The sequence below is a fragment of the Lucilia cuprina genome, chromosome 4 (assembly GCF_022045245.1).
Source record: "Lucilia cuprina isolate Lc7/37 chromosome 4, ASM2204524v1, whole genome shotgun sequence".
Lineage (NCBI taxonomy): Eukaryota > Metazoa > Arthropoda > Insecta > Diptera > Calliphoridae > Lucilia > Lucilia cuprina.
Window position 1 is genome coordinate 26860014 of NC_060952.1, and position 19961 is coordinate 26879974.

The window sequence follows — 19961 nt, forward strand, 5'->3', positions numbered from 1 at the left end:
TTTCCGTACAGTCAGACATTATAGATAAAAAATACTCAAGTCTTTCGATAGTATGTTAGAATCGCTTGAGACAAACGGTTAACGGTACGCAAATAATAAATGATGGATAATGATAACGTAGATCCCAGGGTATTTATGAGAAATTGTGATAGTATGATTGATCCTAGAACATCTGTAAGATACTCTGTTAACAACACTCCTGTAACTCCAGCAATATCCAGAAGTTTATCGTATCATACGCAAATATCTGCAAAAAATGAAATACCTATAACACTGCAGGAAGAGCAAAATGCTCCTTTAAAAAGACAAGCCAGTGCTAAATTTCGGCCAATAAATCATAAAAAACATAGTTGCACAGACGTGCACTGTCTGTTAATTTTTATATGTTTTATAATCGGTTGGATATATATAGCAACGTATGCCTTATCCCAAGGAAACTTAAATAAATTACTAATTCCAACAGATTCAAAAAATGCTAAATGCGGCTTGGACTCTGGAGTTCGTGACAAAAAAATGTTATTTTTCTACAATTTGGATAAGTGTCTTGATCCATTGACACCCATTACAGGATGTAATACCAAACAAATATGTGTAAAAGAGTGCCCCAAAACATCTTTTATATGGCAAGAAAACACGGATCAGACTAATTTAAGCACCTTAAAGGAAAAACTTATTTGTGATTCCACGGTGAACAAACAAAAGTTGAAGAGCTTGTTAGATGTTAAAAAATCTATAGAGAATGATCTTTGTAGTGGCTGGTACTTAGAAAGTAAACCTTTATTTAATCATTGTGTATGGGATCTTTCCGACGAATTGTGCGAAATATTGCCCAAGAAGTTGACAGGACGAAACCGTAGATCGGATTTAACACCAGTAAACTTTATTGATTTTAAACCTGTCGCAACAAAATTAGCCGAATTCGGTAAAAGCATAAAATCGGTGTGTAATAAACAACATCATAATACGTCATCAAACATGATCGCTTTCAAAGAAAAGATTAAAAAAACGAATTCCAATTTTAATAGAATTATAGCCGCAATTATCTCGAAATTCAATTATAGTGGTAAAGAAATTTTAGCTGAGCATATAGCAGATGACTTAAAAAATTCATGGAAAGTTATAGTGTTTGCTTTTTTTATACATCTTTTTGCGGTTTTATTATTTATAACACTTTTGCGCTGGCTAGCCGAACCCCTGGTGTGGGTTTCGATATGCGGTGTTATTTTTGGTCTGGGTTATTCATTTTATTATAGTTTTCGTCAGTATAGACTGTGGAGCACAGAAGCCCATGTACCAAAACATGCAACGAATCTGCAGGCGAAAGTTCAAAACATTTTGGAAAATGGCGATGTTTGGCTGTATGTAACAATGATTCTTGGAGCGCTCCTCACAATTATTGTATTAATAGTAATTGTAATCCGGAAGCGTATAAAAATTGCTGTGGCTATTATTAAGGAAGCGAGTAGAGCAATAACGAATATAAAATCATCAATATTTTTTCCAATATTTCCAGCAATTCTTAATATTCTTGTGGCGACAATGTCAATAATTATTCTGCTACATCTTGGTTCTATTGGCGATTACTCTTTTATAATGGCACGTCGCAACATCACTGAAACTACTGAACAATGTGTTTGTACAGGACCCGAATTGCAGAAACCGTATAAACTTGGTGATGCATGTGATCCAGCTTTGTTCGAAGAATACTGCCGCAACGAAAATAATGAATTATGCATGCAAACTTCGTGCAGTTTCAATGAGATTATAAAAGATCGAAAAACCAATTGGTTTATGTTATTAAATATTTTTGGTGTCCTATGGGTAACGTTTTTTATATCGGCCTATGAAGACATGGTTTTGGCCTGTACATTCTCACTGTGGTATTGGACTTTCAACAAGAAAAATATACCTAAATTCCCGCTACTAAAGGCTATGTGGATAACAACTGTTTATCATTTAGGTACTTTAGCTTTTGGAGCCCTAGTTTTGTCCATTTGTCGCATGATAAGGTATATGTTAGAACTCATTGAAAAGAAGGCGAAAGCATACAATAATACAATAACACGCGCCATCCTATGTTGTATGAAATTTTTCTTTTGGCTGCTTGAGAATTTCCTTCGTTTTCTTAACCGAAATGCTTACATAACATGTGCCATTCATAGTACCAGTTTCTGTGAAAGCTCTCGAAAAGCTTTTAGTCTAATTACTCAAAATCTTTTACGTGTTTATGCGGTAGATAAGGTATCGGATTTTCTTTTTTTCCTTTCAAAAATTTTAGTAACAGGTTGCACGTCATTTACAACTTTTATCGCTTTGAAGGCATATCCAGATATAATAATTATACATTATCCTGAGGTTCCAGTTGCACTGGTAGCCATACTATCCTATATTATGGCTCATTTCATATTTAGCACATATTCAATGGCGGTAGATACTTTATTCTTTTGTTTCTTACAAGACTCAACGGAAAACGATGGCTCAGCTGAAAATCCATTCTTTATGTCAAAAGAATTGAGAAAATTGTTGGGAAAATCCAAAATAAAACGAAAAAAATTGCAAGGTTAACTATCATTAAAAGGACGAGTATAGTCAATATTAAAAAAAAATCCATCTACTACAATACACCCTACTAACAACGTACATATATATGTACAAGATTACTATGTACTTTAACGAATATATACATACGTTATTTATAGTATCAATTTGGCGAAGGAAGTTAATGAATGTAAACTTATACACTTAAAATTGATACTTTAGAATAATTTACACCTAAAGTATAAATTAAATTGTTAATAAATATTATAAATAATAACTACAATTGATTTTGACGAAATTTGCACAAACGTTAGTATATTGGATAGGAGGTCAAACACTTTAGCTCTATCGATAACTGACGAACTCAGAGGGGGTCAAAGTTGGACATTTTTGTAATACAGTGTTTGATTGGCCCTAGCAGATAACTATTTTTCATTCATTCCAAAAAAAATTAAAATGGGCCATGTTTATTATTTTTTTTTTTTTTTTTGCTTAAAAGGAAGCTTATAAAATTTCCTTGAAAGGCTTTATAGTTCCATAAAATAACCAATAGGGTCACTTGATATGAAATTCCACCCAGCAAAAAACAATTTATAAAGAAGCAAAAAAAGTAGAATTTACTCCATGGTAGTACTGAAAAAGATCTGAAGAAGTTATAATTTTAACACATGCTTGTCATTGTCTTGAAAATTACAACATGTAGAGTGCTAACGAAAAATATAATAATCCAGCATTTGCTCTCAGGTGATTGTACCTTCCCAGCAGTTCAACAAAGAGTCAATGCATACGAAAAAGACAGTAATTTCCACTTATAGTTAAACACCTGGATGATCGTAATTCGTAAGTTTTGGGTCATTCGTCACGAATGTACCCTTTGTAATCGAGAATGAAGACAGTCTTTAGTGTCCTTTTTGTAAACGGGAGCGGAGACAGTCGTCTCTTTACTATCCTTAAGTAACCTAGAGATTATACTCTTAAAAGTTGTTTTTTGTTGTACTTCCGAAAGTAGTTATTTTACCCATCTTTTGGAGAAATGATTATTACTTTCTACTAATATGCCACCATCTGGTTGACTCAAATTTATATCTTTCAGGTCAATCGTCACATTATTGTTCCATAGTATTCTAGAGAGTGGACACTTGAAATTTTTAAATTTTATTTCCATTAATATCTTACCACCTGGCTGACTCCAATTCGTATGTTTTTGGTCTTTCGTCACAAATAAACTCTTTGCAAACGAGAATGAAGACAGTCGTCACTTTAGTGTCCCCTTTGTAAGCAAGAGCGAATGCAATCGTCTTTTGACTGGCTCTTTGTAGGGTGTAGAGTGACGATTGACTTCCTCGTAGGGCAAGCCCATGTTAAAATGGTTGGTCACCTGTTAATGACTTTTAAATAATAGAAGAATAAACTTTTTGTCGAAAAAAGTCAAAGTCGACTTTTTTGCATTAACAAAGACGATAACTCGACTACCTTGTAAAAAAACGATTATCCAAGTAACTCGACTTTTATCGATAAATCGATTATAAAAATAATATTAAGTTGCAACCTCTAACGAATAAAGACTTGTCGTATAAAAGAGTACTAGTCAGTGTACACTTAATAAGGTAGCCTCGTCGCTACAACAAATACAACAATACAAAAACAACAGGCGATTTGTTATTGTAGAATAATGCCATCTGTCAAAAAAAGCTGTGTGTGTAGAATGAAAAAGCAACAAATAAACACAATAAAAATATGAGTTTTTAGCAATTATTTAAATTTTTAACTATTAATATTAATATATTATATTAATTAAACGTGGAATGTCTGAAAATCATAACTATATCTATTGGGAAGACCAATTTTCCGAATTAAACGTGTTTTTTGTGAAAAGTGATTGGTCGTGTTAAAAATAGTTGAAACTGATTTGGAACGTATGCCGGAGCTAAAGATTTTCTTTTTTTATCAAGAGAGAAGGATAACAAAGACATTTAATCACGATTGACCTAGAAAACTCCTTTAAAACCATAATTTTCTTCACTTTTTAAAATTTTTACATCTTTTGCGATTTTTTTCTATGTAAACAAACAGGAATTTTGACAGATAAGATTGTAAAAGCTGATGATCAGCTGTGCGGACGAGGCTACCTTATTAAGTGTACACTGGTACTAGTTATGAATAATCCAACCAGCTGATTAAAAAACAAACAAACAAAAATTCTGCAGAAAAGCAGAGTATAAAATAATAAATCGTCTATAATATTTTGTATTTTATAAATTTTAAATAAATCAGAACAATATGAGACGACGAGCAGGATTAGGTGCAATACAACAGCAACAGTTTGCTGCTGAAAAGTATAAAGACAAGGGCACAGATATACAGGAATCTCAATTAGAACAAATGTCGAAACAAATGGAAGTATTTCGGGAAAAACTAGAAGAATTTGCAATTAAACATAAGCAGGATATTAAAAAAAATGCACAGTTCCGTAAGCAATTTCAAGAAATGTGCGCTGCCATCGGCGTAGATCCATTAGCAAGCGGTAAAGGTTTTTGGAGTGTTCTTGGCATGGGAGATTTTTATTATGAACTTGGGGTACAGGTGGTGGAAGTATGCTTAGCATCAAATCATAAAACTGGTATGAGTTAATGTGGTATATAATCAAAAGTCTATGAGTAGTCAAAATATTTTAGTTGTTACAAAGTAGTTCCAATTTAGAAGGACTAAAGTGTTTGTTTTATTTGACGATTAAGTCGCAAGTCTTATCATCTGTTAATTTTTCAGGAGGCCTTATGGAATTAAATGAACTAAGAAGTCGTTTAGTTGCTGCTAGGGGTCAAAGCTCAATTCATCAGGAAATCACAAATGAAGACATTTTAATGGCTACTAAAAAGCTTAGTATTTTTGGTAATGGGTAAGTAATTTTAGTACAAAAGGATATATTCCTATGTATGTATGTACGTCAATGAACATATTAGTGATGCATTTAGTTTTACAAGAAGGATTTTTAAATTTTTGGATATTTAGAACTAAAAAATAAAAAAACAGGTAAAACACAAGAACTACTGTATTTTAGTGCTTCTTTATAAGCTATTTATCCTTAAAGTCGATAAACAAAGAAATAAAATGTACATTGTATGTAGTGTTCAAAAGTCGTTAAATCTCATTTGCATGAAAATTAGATTTTGATGGCAAAATATTAAGCTCAGATATTCAAATTTATATCCAATTCGGAAAAATGCCTAACCTGACCATTATAAAAAGCAAGAACAATAATCAAAATGCTGTTGTTATAGCTGCGATTCAAAGTCTATAAATGTCAGGAAAAACAAAATCTTTTGTCAATAATATATAAAAACATTTTTATTAACTAAGTCGAAAAACACTAAAGTTTATTGCAATAATTTTCTCTAGCTTTGTTGTTCACAAACTTGGAAAAGGAAAATATATTGTACAATCCATACCCGGCGAATTGAGTATGGAAGAGACGACAATTCTCACTGTAGCATCTAATAACGAACAAGGCTACGTAACTCTTACAATTTTAATAGAGCAATTGGGGTATGTTATCATAGTACAGAAATAATCAGGATTATTTTAATATATACAAAACATTTCTGTAGATGGCCTGATTATCGTGCACGACAATCTTTGGAAAAAGTTGTTAGCGAAGGTCTTTGTTGGATTGATGATCAAGCTGATGATGAACGTCGTTATTGGTTTCCCAGTTTATTTCCAAATCGCACAACACAAACAATAAATGCTTAATTAATACTTGACACAGTTTTTTCATTATTTTATATTAAAGTATATAGAATTGATATAAAAATATTAAAACAATAAACAAAATTTATTTATAAAAAAATAACGATTTTTTCTAGATTTAAAAAAAATAAAAAATAAGCAATAATAACATTTAAGATTTACAGGTTCAGATATTCAGAATTTGTGCATGTGACATTCTTTTATTTTTAATTAACTTTTGCGCTATGAGTTTTTTTGTAATTTAAATGCTTGATTTTCAGCTTTTAAGCGGGCCACTTCATCTTGTAAATTATAAATTTTCTTTTCAAAATTTTCAGTTAAATCATTAAGAAACGATTTATATCTATTAAAATTCATTAAATAGGTTAAGTACTTTTAATATATTGATAAAATTTCATTTACCTTTCCTTTAAAACACGATTAGTTTTAACGTAATTTTGTATCTCACTTTCCTGATCAGCTGTACGTCTGGTTCATAAAAATATATTTTTTGAAAGTTATGTAATATTTTTTTCCAAAAATATATTAATATTTAAATGCATGTTTACAATAAGTACTTACTTTTGAAAATTTGCTTGTTGGTTTTGAAATTCTAATTGCTTTAATTTTTCCTCCATTTCATACTAAAATTTTAAAATATATTATTTAGTGTTGTATAAAACTTCTTATTATTAATTATATTAAAATTACCAAAGTTTTAGAAGTTTGTTCCAATTGATCGGATAAATTAGCATTTTCCTTAATGGCATCCTTATATTTCTGTTGAAAACGATTACATCTCGTATCCAATATTTGTATAAATTTCTTTTGATTTTGAATTTCACTATTAAGTTTAGATTTCTCCTCATTTAAAAGTTTTTCTTTAACAATATATTTATTCTTAATTGCCTCCATATCTTTTTCCACTTTACGTGCTGCCTCATCCATTACCTGGCCTATCGTAGATGCTATGTTATCACATTCTTCCTTTACAACTCTTTCTCTTTTTAATGCTTCTTTCTTATCGGCTACAGCTGCTTCGGCTATGTTTAAAGCCTCTTGTACCTTTTGTAAAGCACTCTGTTCTCGTTTAAGTCTCTCTTCTAAAGCTTGTCGCGATATTTTTAAAGACTTTTGCAATTCTTTATTATGGCGTTCAGTTTCTATAAGTTGTTCCTGAAGTTTATCAATAGTTTCCTTAGAACAGGCCAATTTTTCAAGTTCTTTTGTTTTATCTAAATAAATAATTTTTTGTTAGAAGTGTGAAACACACAATATTAAAAATTATTTACCTTCAAGGGATTTCTCTACATTTTCAATACGATCTCTTAGAAGTTTCTTCTGCTCAAACAAATTTTCTATAGTTTGTGACTGTTCTTTTAACTCGTTTTTTTGACTAATTATAGTGCTCTCTAGTAATTTAATGGCAGTGGCAAATTTATGTTTTACCTTATTGAAATAGAAACATATTTTTTTAATATTTTGTCAATATCTTGTGATATTATAGCTCTACAGAACTATATTATTATAATGGCCTGTTATATATATCTGATATATATGTCCACTTACCTCACAGACTGAAGTTGTATTAAAAAGTTGATTACGGTAGTTTTGAATTTCTTTTTCAAGATTATCAATTGTCTTCTGAAATGTTTTATTCAGAGATCGTAAGTCGTTGTTTTCCTAAAAATATTAAAAAAAATAATAATTAAATATCGATACTGATGAAAAAAATGCTGTATACCGCTTGCAAATAATCAATCTGTTTTTTAACATTTTGGAATGCTTCATTGGTTAATTTTTCTCTAGAAGCATCATCTCTCGAATCGCCAGTCGTTTTTAAGGCTGAGGAAGCAATCGTATTCGTAGCACTTTTCAATACTTCTAGGTGTGTATTTATGCGATTATTCTCAGCTACAATCTCTCGAATTTGTTTTTGAAGCTGTTGTTGTTCATTCTGCATGTGGTCAGATTATTTGTTATTTGTTAGTTTTAAAATAAATATAAAATAAAACTAAAAAAAATATAATAATAGAATACAAATATTTTGACAACACACCCGAAAAATGTCTATGTCACATTGAGTTTCCGTAATTAATTTTTCACAGCATTTTGTGATTTCATTTAAGTTGCTATATATTAAAAAAAGTACAAAAATCTATCATAAAAAATAATTATTTCTAGGGCAGACTTTATAAATATACTTGGAATAATAATTTCCTAAACTTGGCTTTGTTTCCATTTTACATTAGATTTTAAAGTTTTTTTTTTCTAAAAATGTATGCACTTGTGATTATGTTAAAAAAAGTAAAAAACTTTCTATACTGGACAATTGCACCTGTTTGTGTTGGTTCGCCAACCCCATTTGCACAACTATTGGTCTAAATATGTTGCCATGGTTTTAACTAGTGGAAAATACACGAACATACTTTAAAATAAAATATGAGCATTTAGTAACGTCAGTGATAAATAAAAATAATTAAAAAAAAATAAATAAAATGCCTTTATTTAATAAAAAATTCGAATCAAAACCTATTCCACCACGTATATCTAGAAATAATAATTTATGTCCTGTGGTCAACGAAGAATTAGACGATTACAAGCAAATTATTCTGAATTTGGGTAATAAGGAATTACGCTTCGCAGATGGTATTTGGATTTATGCTGCCCGCAAAGGAGATGTTGATGATGTTATTCGTTTAAATCGTCGTTTGAAGACTTTGGAGGAGGAAAACAATATGTGTGATTTGAAAATTGAAGTGTTGCTCGATCTTCTTGCTGAACATGCTACAGAGTTAAATTCTTTAAAAAAAATTAATTAATTATCTATGTGTTAAAAATGTGAAATAAATATCTATATCTATATGTATGTATCTATCTATCTATCTATCTATCTATCTATCTATCTATCTATCTATCTATCTATCTATCTATCTATCTATCTATCTATATATCTATCTATCTATCTATCTATCTATCTATCTATCTATCTATCTATCTATTTATCTATCTATCTATATATCTATCTATCTATCTATCTATCTATCTATCTATCTATCTATCTATCTATCTATCTATCTATTTAAGTGGATAGACTATTAGTACCTATTTATTCGTAATCGATTTATTCAAAAATTACTGAGTAAAATTGAACAAAACATTGCATATACAATTAATAAAATAATAAATACCAATCTTTAGGTGAATGCTAAGGGATTCAATTAAAATCAATCCATGAAGATTGTTTTTAGTAATCAGTTAATTTTTTTTTTTGCTAGTTTAAGCGCTTTTAACTTGAGCAAGAAATGCAAAAGTGTAAACAGCTGAAATTAATACAATTTGTATAAAAATAAACATTAAAATAGAGAGGCTTTATTAAACATACATTTATTGATTTAAATTTTTTCATTAATTTCCATTTTCACATTATCTTCTTCTTTTTTTATAAAACAGCATTGTTTTGAGCATTGTTTTACTAACAAACAGTGACGTTTTTTGTTCTTTTGTATGGCAACACTGTAAAAATTAATCTTGTAATCAAAAACATCAAAGGGGGTTAACATCAGATTAAATTTATTTTTAGATTAACTAATCCGAATATATGATGGTATTAGATTGTTAATTCAAAAACCCGCTCTTGTCTTGTTAGTTTTAAATCTAAACCACAAAGTATACAGAGATGTCACTTTTGACATTTGAAAAAGTCTAAAATCAGCTTTTGTTTGATTTTGAAATTGTTTGGTGAGAAGAGGTATATAAAATACAGCTAAAAAAAATCATTGAATTCGTTTTGTGCAAAAGAGAGGAAAATAGCTTTTTGCTCGTGACGTCTCTGTATACCCTGTGTCTAAACTGAAGAGTCTAGGTATGATGTAAAATTATATTCCTCAAATTTTTTTAAAAATATATAAAAAGTGATTATTTTAAGTTATTTTTGCATTCTTAAAATAAACTAAGAATTGGAAAATAGTTGTGTAAGGAAAATAAAAAGTGAGTATGGGGAAATAGGTATTTTTCTTTATTTGTGAAAAAATCTTCTGGCATCACTGGTTCAATCACAAATTGAAATTTGACATCGTACAACCATCATTATAATCGAATAATAGGAAATTTTCAACAGCAGACGACCAGCTATAGAAAATGCCCAAGAAAAAAACAGGACAACGAAAAAAAGCCGAAAAACAAAAATTACGACTTAAAGAAATTCGTAGTCGAGAAATACCACTCGCTGATGTGCCATGCAATGCGCCAATGGAATGTGACAAATGCGAACGTAAGCAAAAATCGAGAGCATTTTGTTATTTCTGCCAATCGTTGCAACGCTTACCAATATGTGCCCAATGTGGCAAAGTCAAGTGCATGCTAAAGACAGGAGACTGTGTTGTCAAACATGCTGGCGTTTATACCACCGGCCTTGGAATGGTCGGAGCAATTTGTGACTTTTGTGAAGCATGGGTGTGTCACGGACGCAAATGCTTGCAGTCACACGCTTGCACTTGCCCACTTCAGAACGCCATTTGTTTGGAATGCGAAAGAGGCGTATGGGATCATGGCGGTAGAATTTTTAAATGTTCATTCTGTGAGGGATTCTTATGTGAGGACGACCAATTTGAACATCAAGCTTCATGTCAAGTCTTGGAGAGTGAAAACTACAAATGTCAGTCGTGTAATCGTTTGGGACAATATTCATGTTTGCGTTGTAAAACTTGCTATTGTGAAGATCACGTAAAGCGCAAAGGCTTTAAGTATGAAAAGAACAAGCCAATACCATGTCCAAAGTGTAATTACGAAACGTCCGTCACAAAGGACTTGAGTATGTCTACACGTTCGCATAAGTTTGGACGTCAACAGCAAGGTGGTGCTTATGGGGATAGCGATGATGATTATGGTGGCGGTGGTTTTTATAGTTATGGAGGAGGTGCTTCAACTTCTGGTTACGGCCAAGATGAGTATGAAGACGACGACGATGATGAAGATGATGATGACTATGAAGAAGATGAGTCGGATGAAGAAAGTGAAGAATCACAAGCCAGTGAAGAGGATGAAAAAAAAGAACAAAATGTAGATAGCAGCAAAAAATCATCAAATCATTAAAATTATGCAAGTTTGATATTTGGAAAAAATTGTGTTTTTTTACTTAGTTGCATTTGAATAAATACAGTGTTTAAAAACGATTTTTGTTATTTTCTTATAAATCTGGCATCACGGTCACATATGTACTTACTTCACACGTGCATAAATAGTTTGTTTAACTCTCGCGTACGTATTTTCCTTTATTTTTTGTTTTGTTTTCCAAAGATGGAATTATTTACGTCAACTCCTGGATTCTGCCCTACTTGTGGTTCCATATTACCACCTTTGGATAGTATTACGGATGTTGTTTGTTACAACTGTAAAAAATCGTATAAAGCTGATGGTATTAAATCTACATATTTAGTACAAATTATAATTGTGAGATAATTAAAAATATTTTTAGTTTTTGGTGATCAAATTGTCGAGTATACAATTCATTTCAACAACTACGATCCCGAAAAGATTATAAAGACGAAAGAAGAAAAAGACTCAGGTCCAGATGGTCCAGTTGTGGAACGTAAATGTTCCAAATGTGGTCACGACAAGATGTCATATGCTACATTACAATTACGTTCGGCCGATGAAGGACAAACAGTATTCTTTACTTGTTTGAAATGCAAGTAAGTTTTATCATGTTCTTTTAGCAATTACTTAATTATTTTGAGAAATGCACAAATATGTTTATTGTGTGGTAGAACTAAGTCATGCATAAAACAAGACTGATAGGATAGCTTTAATAGGTGTCGCAACGGCCCTGAAGTTAACAATTGTGTTCGCAAGGGAAAGTAGATTTTTTCAGTATTTTGCTATTAGTGATAAACTTTATTGTAAAGGAATCGTAATTTGGGCGAAATAAGCATTTCAGATATTAAACACAAAAATTTGTTGAAATTTAAAAGTTATTGCAAATTCCTTAGACCATTAACGTGTCTTACAGTACATTTTGTAATATTGTAGATATTTTGTATTAATTTTTTACTGTTGTACTTTTAAAGTATATTTTAGAGTATTATATTTCACTTAATATAAAATATATATCCGAAGTTTTATTTAAACCACACTTTATAAACCCTTTAAAGAACTCGCGAACAGTTTAGCACCAAAGTTCAAAAATTCGAAAAAATACTATCCATTTGAATGAATAATGCTCTATATAATTAGGGGAACAGCAAAAATAAAAATAAAACTAAACATTTTTAAAAGAAAAATTTTGTTTTTAAAACTGATAATTTCTGTATACTTTTTTACGGTTGATTTTCGATCAAATGTTATGATAAAAATGGATAACCCGTAAGTTTTTCTGAAAATACATCATTTAAAATGTACTATTTTTAAAAAAAAATATCAAAAGATAATATCTATGTTATACACGTTTAATTGAAAACCGTACAAGGCTTATAAAATCTTTGTTTTGTCATCGCGATATTTAAAACATTCTAAGAATAATCATAAAGAAATAGTTTGAGAATGGTAACAAAAACTACATTTTACTAAGACAAATGTTACATTTTAACTAAAGCGTCATAAGCAGGGAAACCAAAATATGCATGTCCTACGGTTCGTCTTATAGATTCATAGACACTTCATACACTTATCAAAAAATCGTATCTATATATAAATGTACTATATATGAGTTAAGGTAAAGAGCTGAAATTTGAAAAGGAGATCGGTCTGCCACCGAATAGATCCACTAAGACGGGATTTTTATAAATTCTAACGTTTAGGCGCTAAAACGGGTAAATTCGGTAACATTATATCTCCTAAATTAAAAATATACATATACAGTTTAAAGCTTATTTACAAAGTAAGCGTACATGTGTCTGGAGTGCTATAAATTAGTGATTTCAATGATTTATATTTGATTACATAATATCGAATTTTAAATAATTAATAATGTACCTATATATTTTTCTTTTTTTTTATTTTCAGATTCAAAGAGTCAGAAAACTCCTAGATTAATATTTAGCTATAACTTATCAGAAAATAAATTATATTTTTTATTAAATATCTGTACATATATTTTCATTTGAACTTGAAATTTAACATAAAATAAAGTGGGTAATAATAAATTATTATAAACTTAAACGAGTATTCCAAATCTTTTTGCAATTAGGGCATGTAGACTTCTTAATTAAATATTTTCGTATACAATCGCGATGAAGCTTTACTTCACATTCTGAACATTTTACATCCTAAAGGCAAATATATAAATTATTGAAAACTCATCACTAAATATATATGTAGTATGTAACTCACCCAATAAACAATTTTATTGCATAAAACACAATCGGTAATAACATCTGAAAAATTATTTCTTAAGTATTTGCCATACTCAAGCATAGTACGAGGACCGAAATAAATTTTGTCTTCAACCGCTAAAAAATAGCCTTGAGACAGCCAAATGCTCTCCAGTTCTTGTATACGTTCTTTCGATAACGGATGTTGAGCATTTGCTGGTAATTGATTGGCTACAGTGTATATATTATTCCATTCAATACCATAATCATCACTACTGGCCAACGTTTCTAAGAGTTTGTAGAAATATTTTCGTTCAGTATCAGTATAATTTGGTTGAAATTTACAAGCCTGATTGGTTAGCAATAGCGCAAATACCAAATATTCTTGTCCATTCAATGGATGTTTAACAAATTGTAATGTCTGATCATATTTTCGTATTTCCGTATCGATTTCAACAATTATTCCTTTTATAGCATTTAATTCGGTAAGTTGATGAACATCGACTGTAAATTAAAAATGGTTAAAGGTTAGCAATAGCGCAAATACCAAATATTCTTGTCCATTCAATGGTTGTTTAATAAATTGTAATGTCTGATCATATTTTCGTATTCCGTATCGATTTCAACAATTATTCCTTTTATAGCATTTAATTCGGTAGGCCGATGAACATCGACTGTAAATTAAAAATGATTAAAGGATTTTTATGTTACCCTAAAATTTTTTGGGACATTATGGCATTAACTTTTCAGCAAAAAAGTGGGGGAAAAAGATGTAGTATTTTCATCAGAACTAGTAACTCGAATTTCTTTAAATTCGGGTGAAAAACCTATGGATTTTACATTAGCGTATTATTGGAGGGATGTTGTTCATTTTTGGCAACTCTGAACTAGATCTAATTTTAGTTTTAGAAGCAGTTAAAATCCGTTATTTGGATGTCAATAATAAAATACAGTTTCTTAATGATACTCTTATGAAAATTTCACTGGTTTTTCACCAAAACATAATGTACTTCAAATATGTTATTTGTAATGACTTTGCTACATCTCTGAGATACAATGGACAGACAAGATACAGAGATACCATGCACCATCCTTTCATTGCATCATTGTTTGAGATTACCTACAGTTCACAGCAGTAACTAAAGAAAAGATGGCGCAGAAAATACTATATGTTAGTATTTGAACTTATTTTCTGGGATAACAGTATGTGGTCAAGCTGCCCACAATATCCCTACACATTGAACTACATTTTCTCCAATTGATTGAAAGATCAATCCAGTGGAAAAGGCGCAATTTTCATTGAATTTTTCTAAAAAAAAATATTTATCTATTTAAACTTTATACAACTTACATGCATCACAAAGCGCGAAAATAATCGTTTTGACAGTATCCATAGGCATAGAGCCATAGTTTATTGATGCTTGCAGTAATTGTTTTTTAACTTGTTCCATTGTGTTAAAACTATTTCATAAATTTCTATAAATCAATCTTGATGTTGCGGCAAATAAAAATATTAAAGTAAACAATCTATAATGATGCCGTATTTAATTAATTATATATAACTAACCAGATCGTTAAACATAATTCGAGTTGCCAAAATAGCATAACACAGGGTTGTTAAAATTGTTCATAAACATGCCGTTATTTTTATTTAATTTAAATCTAAATAATAATATTCATAATATTCTCAATTAAAATAGTCATGTTTTGTGGCCTGCAAAAATAATTAAAAATTTAATGATATTATTCACATAAATTTAAAAATAATATTACAAACTTACCTCAGAAGCTTTTAAACGATTTTTGGGATTGTATACAACAAGATTGGATACCAAGATTATTTCAACTGCATGCGTACAGCTAGGAAAGAGATTATCCCAATATATACCCACTGCATTAGGAAATCTTAAACATATTGATTTTGTGTTGTAATATTTATTATATTAATAAAACGAAAATGATTGATTGTTATTTATGTATTACCTAATTTTATTGTAATCAGGTAACGATGTTAAATCTGGCCATTCGTTTAACCGTGGAGTACCTAAGGTACGAATGACTAAAGCCAATTGTTCAATATCGGTGGTACCCTATGTATAGAAAGAAATTGTTTTTTTTTTATAATATATATAATGTAAAAAAATTGGGCCATATTTCCGGGCTGATCTATTATATTTATAATATGGCCCGAAAGTCGAGAGTTTTATAGATTAATGCTATACTGAACAAACACATATTAATTATAACTAAAGATACCAAAACATATTTTTCGCTTTTGTGAGAAGCATTCTTTCACTAATCAAACTTGTAAATAACGAACTACGCAGGACCAGTCAAAGATGTTCGTAATACGATAGGTGAAATTTCAGAAAAAGTGAATATGATATTTGTTTAATATTTTTCACAAAAAAATACCATTGATTTTATTATGTTCATATTTTACTTAACAAATTTAGTTTTTTTTTAACAAAACAAAATATCAGGTCTGTCACACATTCCGATCGGAATGGTTTCCATTCCGTATTATTATTCCGATCATTTTTGTTTTAGCTTCTCCAAATTCCGAATTATTTCGTAAATTGACAAAAAATGTATAAAATAATATAGATTTCATTTAAAATTGTTCCTGTTTAGCTAATCAAAACAAGAATCATGTTTTTAGTAAAGGTTCTTATTATTAAAACTAAGAAAAGCGTTAATTACATACAAATATAAATTCCACTTCAAAAACTGAAAGTGGTTTCATTCCGAAAGAATTTTTCGTTTTCTTTTTTAGAAGAATCAAAAATACGGAAATAATTCCACTTTCGATCGGAATGAAATTCTGTGACAGGCCTGTATATTTTTATAATTTCATCACATAATTTTGAAGTTCGTTATAAAAAAAGGAAAATTGTGTGATGAAAAAGTAGTTTACTTTTAATAACGGATTAATTAATCGAAAAATATGTAATAGCATTTTTAGATACAATTTTGCTGGGTGTAAATGAAAAACTGAGAAATATAATTTTATGAAAATAGGTTCAAAATCGCCAAATAAAATTTGTTTAAACTCACAGCGAATAATGGTACACCTCTTAGCATTTCCGCAATAACACAACCAGCCGCCCACATATCAACTGGAGGACCATATTTTTGACTACCCCACAATATTTCGGGAGCACGATACCATCGTGTAGAAACTTGTGGTGAATACAATCTTGATTCTTCCTCAGGAAAATACAGCCGCGCCAAACCAAAGTCAGAAATTTTTAAAATTTCATTTTCGCTTATCAATAAATTGGCAGGTTTTATATCCTAAAAATAAAAAAAAAAAAACAAAAATTAAAATATTAAGTAAAATGCATTTTTATTTAATTCAAAAATAATTGTTTTAAATTATTTTGAAATAATAATATGGGCATTTCCACCGAAAAGTCCATCGTGGCTCAAAAACTAAAAGTCATCAAAAATAAAATTTCAACTTCTATTATTATAGAAAAAGATTCAAATTTTATTATATTAAAGACCTCAAAGCTTTTCTTAACCGATATGATGAGAAATCGGAATTAAAAGTTACAATAATATTTCAGGCATATTTTTCCACCTTTAGTAGCATTTGCTTTTAATAGTTTTTATTATTTTAAAGTCTAATATTTAAATGGACTTTTATCGGAAAACATTTGTTGAATTAATAGTTATCTTAAAACATACAAATATAAAAAGATAAAGATCCTTAAAAAGCAATTTTTTGGTTTTTTTTATAGACTTTTAAATGTCACGTTCGTCACGTTGAAACAGAATTTATCCCGATAATTTTTTAGTTGGTATTCTGAAATATTTCAAATTTTGAATCTAAATCAAGTTTAGTATATAGAACTCAATTTAAAAGAAAAGAAAAATAATTCTAAGCGGGGTTATTTTTTATAGAATTTCAAAGTCTGTCACGTCACATTACATAAATTTTCTTAAGTGCAAACTTCGAATTGTGAAATATTGTTATTTAAAAAGATGTGATATTTATGCAATTTATTCAATTAGGTGATAGTTATGATTTTTTAGTTGATAAGTGGAAGAAAGAGCACAGAAATTCAACAAATAATATTTTTAAGAAATGTATGGAAAAAAGTGATTTTTATGACCGATTATTGTATTATCATCTGAAGGGTCAGTAGTTGTACATTTGGAAGTTTTTTGTGTGTTTTTGTATTATCAGGATGGCGAAATTTTAGTTATATATCCAAGTTTATGGGTATATCAAATGTGGGCTTTGTATGGAAGCTATGCCTAATCATGGACGAATTTTTAAAAAAATTAGGATGAACGATTTTTGTGTATGTCAAAATTATTTGTATTGAATTCTTATACGGGAGCTATTTTTAACTAAAATAAATCTATGGACTAATTAATTTGCAATAATATTGCAAATTTCATCATTGGAAATTTTGTCACATGTCACGTCATGTCACGTCACACATAACGGCTTGTACAAAAAAAAATCTGAAAACTATTTTTTAGTTCTAAAAGCTAAAAAATAATCAATAAATATTCCAAATTACAATAAAAAAGGTTTTAACCAAATAGCCAGGTGATACTCGCAGATTTTTACATTTTTGTCAAAAAAGAAATAAGCTACTTCTATTTCTGTCACATCACGTCACGCACTTTAACTACTTATATCTTAGGGCCAATAAGATCTTTCAATTTATTCTTCCGACCAGTTATAGAGCTATTGAAGTCCTATATAAAAATACAAGAATTTTTAAAAAATATATATGTGTATATATATATTATATAATATATATATATATTATATATATATATATATATATATATAATTATATATATATATATATATATATATATATATAATATATATATATATTATATATATTATATATTATATATATATATATATATATAATATATATATATATATATATATTATATATTTTTCATCTCTTTAAAACGTACGACCGCCATGTTCGTCACAAAGGAAATGCCCATATGTATTTCACTTTGTTACATTCAGTTTATATTTAAGTAATTATAAAAGATAATATACAAATTATTTATATACTAACTCTGTGAATTATATCCAAACTATGAAGATATTCAATGCCCTTTAACATCATTAGAGAAAATTTGCGTACTTGTTGTCTACTTAAGGGATTTAGTTCATTTTTTAATTTACCATATAATGTTTCCGGCATATATTCCAGTACTAATGATAAACCAATGAGATCCGGAAATAAATCTAAAATATTAATAATCTAAAGAAAATTCATAAAATATACATTTATGAAAAGAAAGACGAATAAATAAATACTCACATATTCACATTTAGATAATTGTAAGGTTTTTATTTCACGTAAAGTATTTAGGGATATGTTACCGAACTTATTTTTTAAAGCCACCTTTTTAATGGCAACAGTACGATTACGTTGTAAATCTAAAGCTTTAAATACACAACCATGAACACCTTCACCGATCTTTTCCAACATTTTATAACGACTTGGAGCATAATCTTCCATTTTAGTTATTTCTTGTGAAAACTTCAATTTGTACTATTTGTATCAGTTGTTTAGGTATATTTATAAAAGTTTGACCAATTGTTGCCAATGGCAACCGAATTGTTGTTATTTAATTATACCCTACACCACTATAGTGGGGAGGGTATTATATGTTTGTGCTGATGTTTGTAACATACAAAAATATTGGTCCAATACCCACCTTAAAGTATACCGATCGATTCAGAATCATTTTTTGAGTCGATTAAGACATGTCCGTCAGTCCATCTGTCCGGCTGGCTGGCTGTCCATGTAAACCTTGTGCGCAAGGTACAGGCCGAAATTTTCAAGATTATTTAATGAAATTTGGACCAAGCATGTTTTTTTGGACGAATCCTATTGAAAATGGTTGAAATCGGTCCATTATTTCACCTAGCCCCCATACAACCGTACCTCCCGATTTGAACTTTTTATGCCATAATTACGTCAAATATTCTATTATCTCTCTAAAAATTGGTACAAATAAGTTTTATATAAGTATAAATGACACTGCAGATTTTCGTAAGGATTGGCCCTTATTTGACTCTAGCCCCCATACAAACCCCCATTAATAAAATGACTTAAACGTCTAAAATTGACTGGTAACTATTTGCATCGCAATGAAACTCAACAAAACTAACTGTCATTTAAAAATATATCCTTTTCCCAAATTTACCGAGGATCGGCCCATATTTGACCTATTTCGAAATTTTGTTTTTTTATCAATAAATTGCTTAAATATTTTGGATTATAATTCAACATAAAAGTTTCTTTATAAAAAGTAAAAATTTAAAAAAATATACTCATGGTGTAGGGTATTATATAGTCGGCCATGCCCGACTATACTTTCCTACTTGTT

The 19961-nt window shown here is 29.5% G+C and overlaps 8 protein-coding genes across 10 annotated transcripts in view; 5 read left to right on the top strand and 3 right to left on the bottom strand.

Moving 5' to 3' along the window:
• Positions 1–43: 43 nt before the first annotated feature.
• LOC111690594 (choline transporter-like 2) lies at positions 44–2821 on the top strand. The gene has a single exon (XM_023453103.2). It carries the CDS (start codon positions 100–102, stop codon positions 2563–2565), a length of 2466 nt encoding a protein of 821 aa, XP_023308871.2. The 5' UTR covers positions 44–99; the 3' UTR covers positions 2566–2821.
• A 1898-nt stretch (positions 2822–4719) lies between these two features.
• On the top strand, positions 4720–6299 carry LOC111690561 (vacuolar-sorting protein SNF8). Its single transcript, XM_023453069.2, has 4 exons — positions 4720–5158; positions 5305–5434; positions 5935–6081; positions 6144–6299. The coding sequence occupies exons 1-4, from the start codon at positions 4819–4821 to the stop codon at positions 6286–6288; spliced, it is 762 nt and encodes a 253-aa protein (XP_023308837.2). The 5' UTR covers positions 4720–4818; the 3' UTR covers positions 6289–6299.
• LOC111690572 (tropomyosin, muscle) lies at positions 6290–8521 on the bottom strand. Its single transcript, XM_023453080.2, has 9 exons — positions 8469–8521; positions 8324–8396; positions 8009–8221; positions 7834–7947; positions 7557–7713; positions 6976–7499; positions 6847–6908; positions 6688–6753; positions 6290–6628 (listed from the first exon to the last, which is right to left on the bottom strand). The coding sequence occupies exons 1-9, from the start codon at positions 8504–8506 to the stop codon at positions 6508–6510; spliced, it is 1368 nt and encodes a 455-aa protein (XP_023308848.2). The 5' UTR covers positions 8507–8521; the 3' UTR covers positions 6290–6507.
• Positions 8522–8640: 119 nt separating this feature from the next.
• Positions 8641–9129, top strand: LOC111690665 (protein chibby homolog 1). Its single transcript, XM_023453196.2, has one exon. The coding sequence runs from the start codon at positions 8763–8765 to the stop codon at positions 9084–9086; it is 324 nt and encodes a 107-aa protein (XP_023308964.2). The 5' UTR covers positions 8641–8762; the 3' UTR covers positions 9087–9129.
• A 1197-nt stretch (positions 9130–10326) lies between these two features.
• LOC111690541 (zinc finger protein 330 homolog) lies at positions 10327–11438 on the top strand. The gene has a single exon (XM_023453047.2). The coding sequence runs from the start codon at positions 10405–10407 to the stop codon at positions 11356–11358; it is 954 nt and encodes a 317-aa protein (XP_023308815.2). The 5' UTR covers positions 10327–10404; the 3' UTR covers positions 11359–11438.
• On the top strand, positions 11426–13344 carry LOC111690616 (DNA-directed RNA polymerase I subunit RPA12). The gene is made up of 3 exons (XM_023453126.2): positions 11426–11680; positions 11741–11957; positions 13267–13344. Exons 1-3 carry the CDS (start codon positions 11479–11481, stop codon positions 13289–13291), a joined length of 444 nt encoding a protein of 147 aa, XP_023308894.2. The 5' UTR covers positions 11426–11478; the 3' UTR covers positions 13292–13344.
• Positions 13345–13908: 564 nt separating this feature from the next.
• Positions 13909–19295, bottom strand: LOC111690513 (cyclin-dependent kinase 20). 3 transcript variants are annotated; one of them, XM_046949298.1, is made up of 6 exons: positions 18887–19295; positions 18638–18826; positions 16632–16871; positions 15558–15664; positions 15356–15479; positions 13909–14078 (listed from the first exon to the last, which is right to left on the bottom strand). In XM_046949298.1, exons 1-6 carry the CDS (start codon positions 19085–19087, stop codon positions 14052–14054), a joined length of 888 nt encoding a protein of 295 aa, XP_046805254.1. In that variant the 5' UTR covers positions 19088–19295; the 3' UTR covers positions 13909–14051. The 3 variants fall into 3 exon arrangements, with proteins under 3 accessions (XP_046805254.1, XP_046805255.1, XP_046805253.1); XM_046949299.1 differs by lacking the exon at positions 13909–14078 and adding an exon at positions 14169–14248; XM_046949297.1 differs by lacking the exon at positions 13909–14078 and adding an exon at positions 15192–15288.
• The window catches only part of LOC111690523 (protein dispatched), a 28028-nt gene continuing 24826 nt past the window's right edge, over positions 16760–19961 (bottom strand). Inside the window, exon 11 of the mRNA XM_023453023.2 lies at positions 16760–16871. The gene's annotated coding sequence lies outside the window, so the exon portion shown is untranslated. The remainder of the gene's footprint in view (positions 16872–19961) is intronic.

What these genes read in the sequence shown, in the direction of transcription:
- LOC111690561 (XM_023453069.2), top strand. Translation starts at nt 4,819, where the DNA reads ATGAGACGACGAGCAGGATTAGGTGCAATACAACAGCAACAGTTTGCT. An exon ending in AGCATCAAATCATAAAACTG is followed by an intron (nt 5,159 to 5,304) that starts GTATGAGTTAAT and finishes TTAATTTTTCAG; the next exon opens with GAGGCCTTATGGAATTAAAT. An exon ending in CTTAGTATTTTTGGTAATGG is followed by an intron (nt 5,435 to 5,934) that starts GTAAGTAATTTT and finishes AATTTTCTCTAG; the next exon opens with CTTTGTTGTTCACAAACTTG.
- LOC111690616 (XM_023453126.2), top strand. Translation starts at nt 11,479, where the DNA reads ATGTACTTACTTCACACGTGCATAAATAGTTTGTTTAACTCTCGCGTA. An exon ending in AAAATCGTATAAAGCTGATG is followed by an intron (nt 11,681 to 11,740) that starts GTATTAAATCTA and finishes AAATATTTTTAG; the next exon opens with TTTTTGGTGATCAAATTGTC. An exon ending in TTTACTTGTTTGAAATGCAA is followed by an intron (nt 11,958 to 13,266) that starts GTAAGTTTTATC and finishes TTTTATTTTCAG; the next exon opens with ATTCAAAGAGTCAGAAAACT.
- LOC111690541 (XM_023453047.2), top strand. Translation starts at nt 10,405, where the DNA reads ATGCCCAAGAAAAAAACAGGACAACGAAAAAAAGCCGAAAAACAAAAA.
- LOC111690665 (XM_023453196.2), top strand. Translation starts at nt 8,763, where the DNA reads ATGCCTTTATTTAATAAAAAATTCGAATCAAAACCTATTCCACCACGT.
- LOC111690572 (XM_023453080.2), bottom strand. Translation starts at nt 8,506, where the DNA reads ATGGAAACAAAGCCAAGTTTAGGAAATTATTATTCCAA. An exon ending in TTAGGAAATTATTATTCCAA is followed by an intron (nt 8,397 to 8,468) that starts GTATATTTATAA and finishes TTTAATATATAG; the next exon opens with CAACTTAAATGAAATCACAA. An exon ending in AACAAACTTCTAAAACTTTG is followed by an intron (nt 6,909 to 6,975) that starts GTAATTTTAATA and finishes TTAAAATTTTAG; the next exon opens with TATGAAATGGAGGAAAAATT.
- LOC111690594 (XM_023453103.2), top strand. Translation starts at nt 100, where the DNA reads ATGATGGATAATGATAACGTAGATCCCAGGGTATTTATGAGAAATTGT.
- LOC111690513 (XM_046949298.1), bottom strand. Translation starts at nt 19,087, where the DNA reads ATGGAAGATTATGCTCCAAGTCGTTATAAAATGTTGGAAAAGATCGGT. An exon ending in AATTATCTAAATGTGAATAT is followed by an intron (nt 18,827 to 18,886) that starts GTGAGTATTTAT and finishes AATTTTCTTTAG; the next exon opens with ATTATTAATATTTTAGATTT. An exon ending in GAGGTGTACCATTATTCGCT is followed by an intron (nt 15,665 to 16,631) that starts GTGAGTTTAAAC and finishes TTCTATACATAG; the next exon opens with GGTACCACCGATATTGAACA.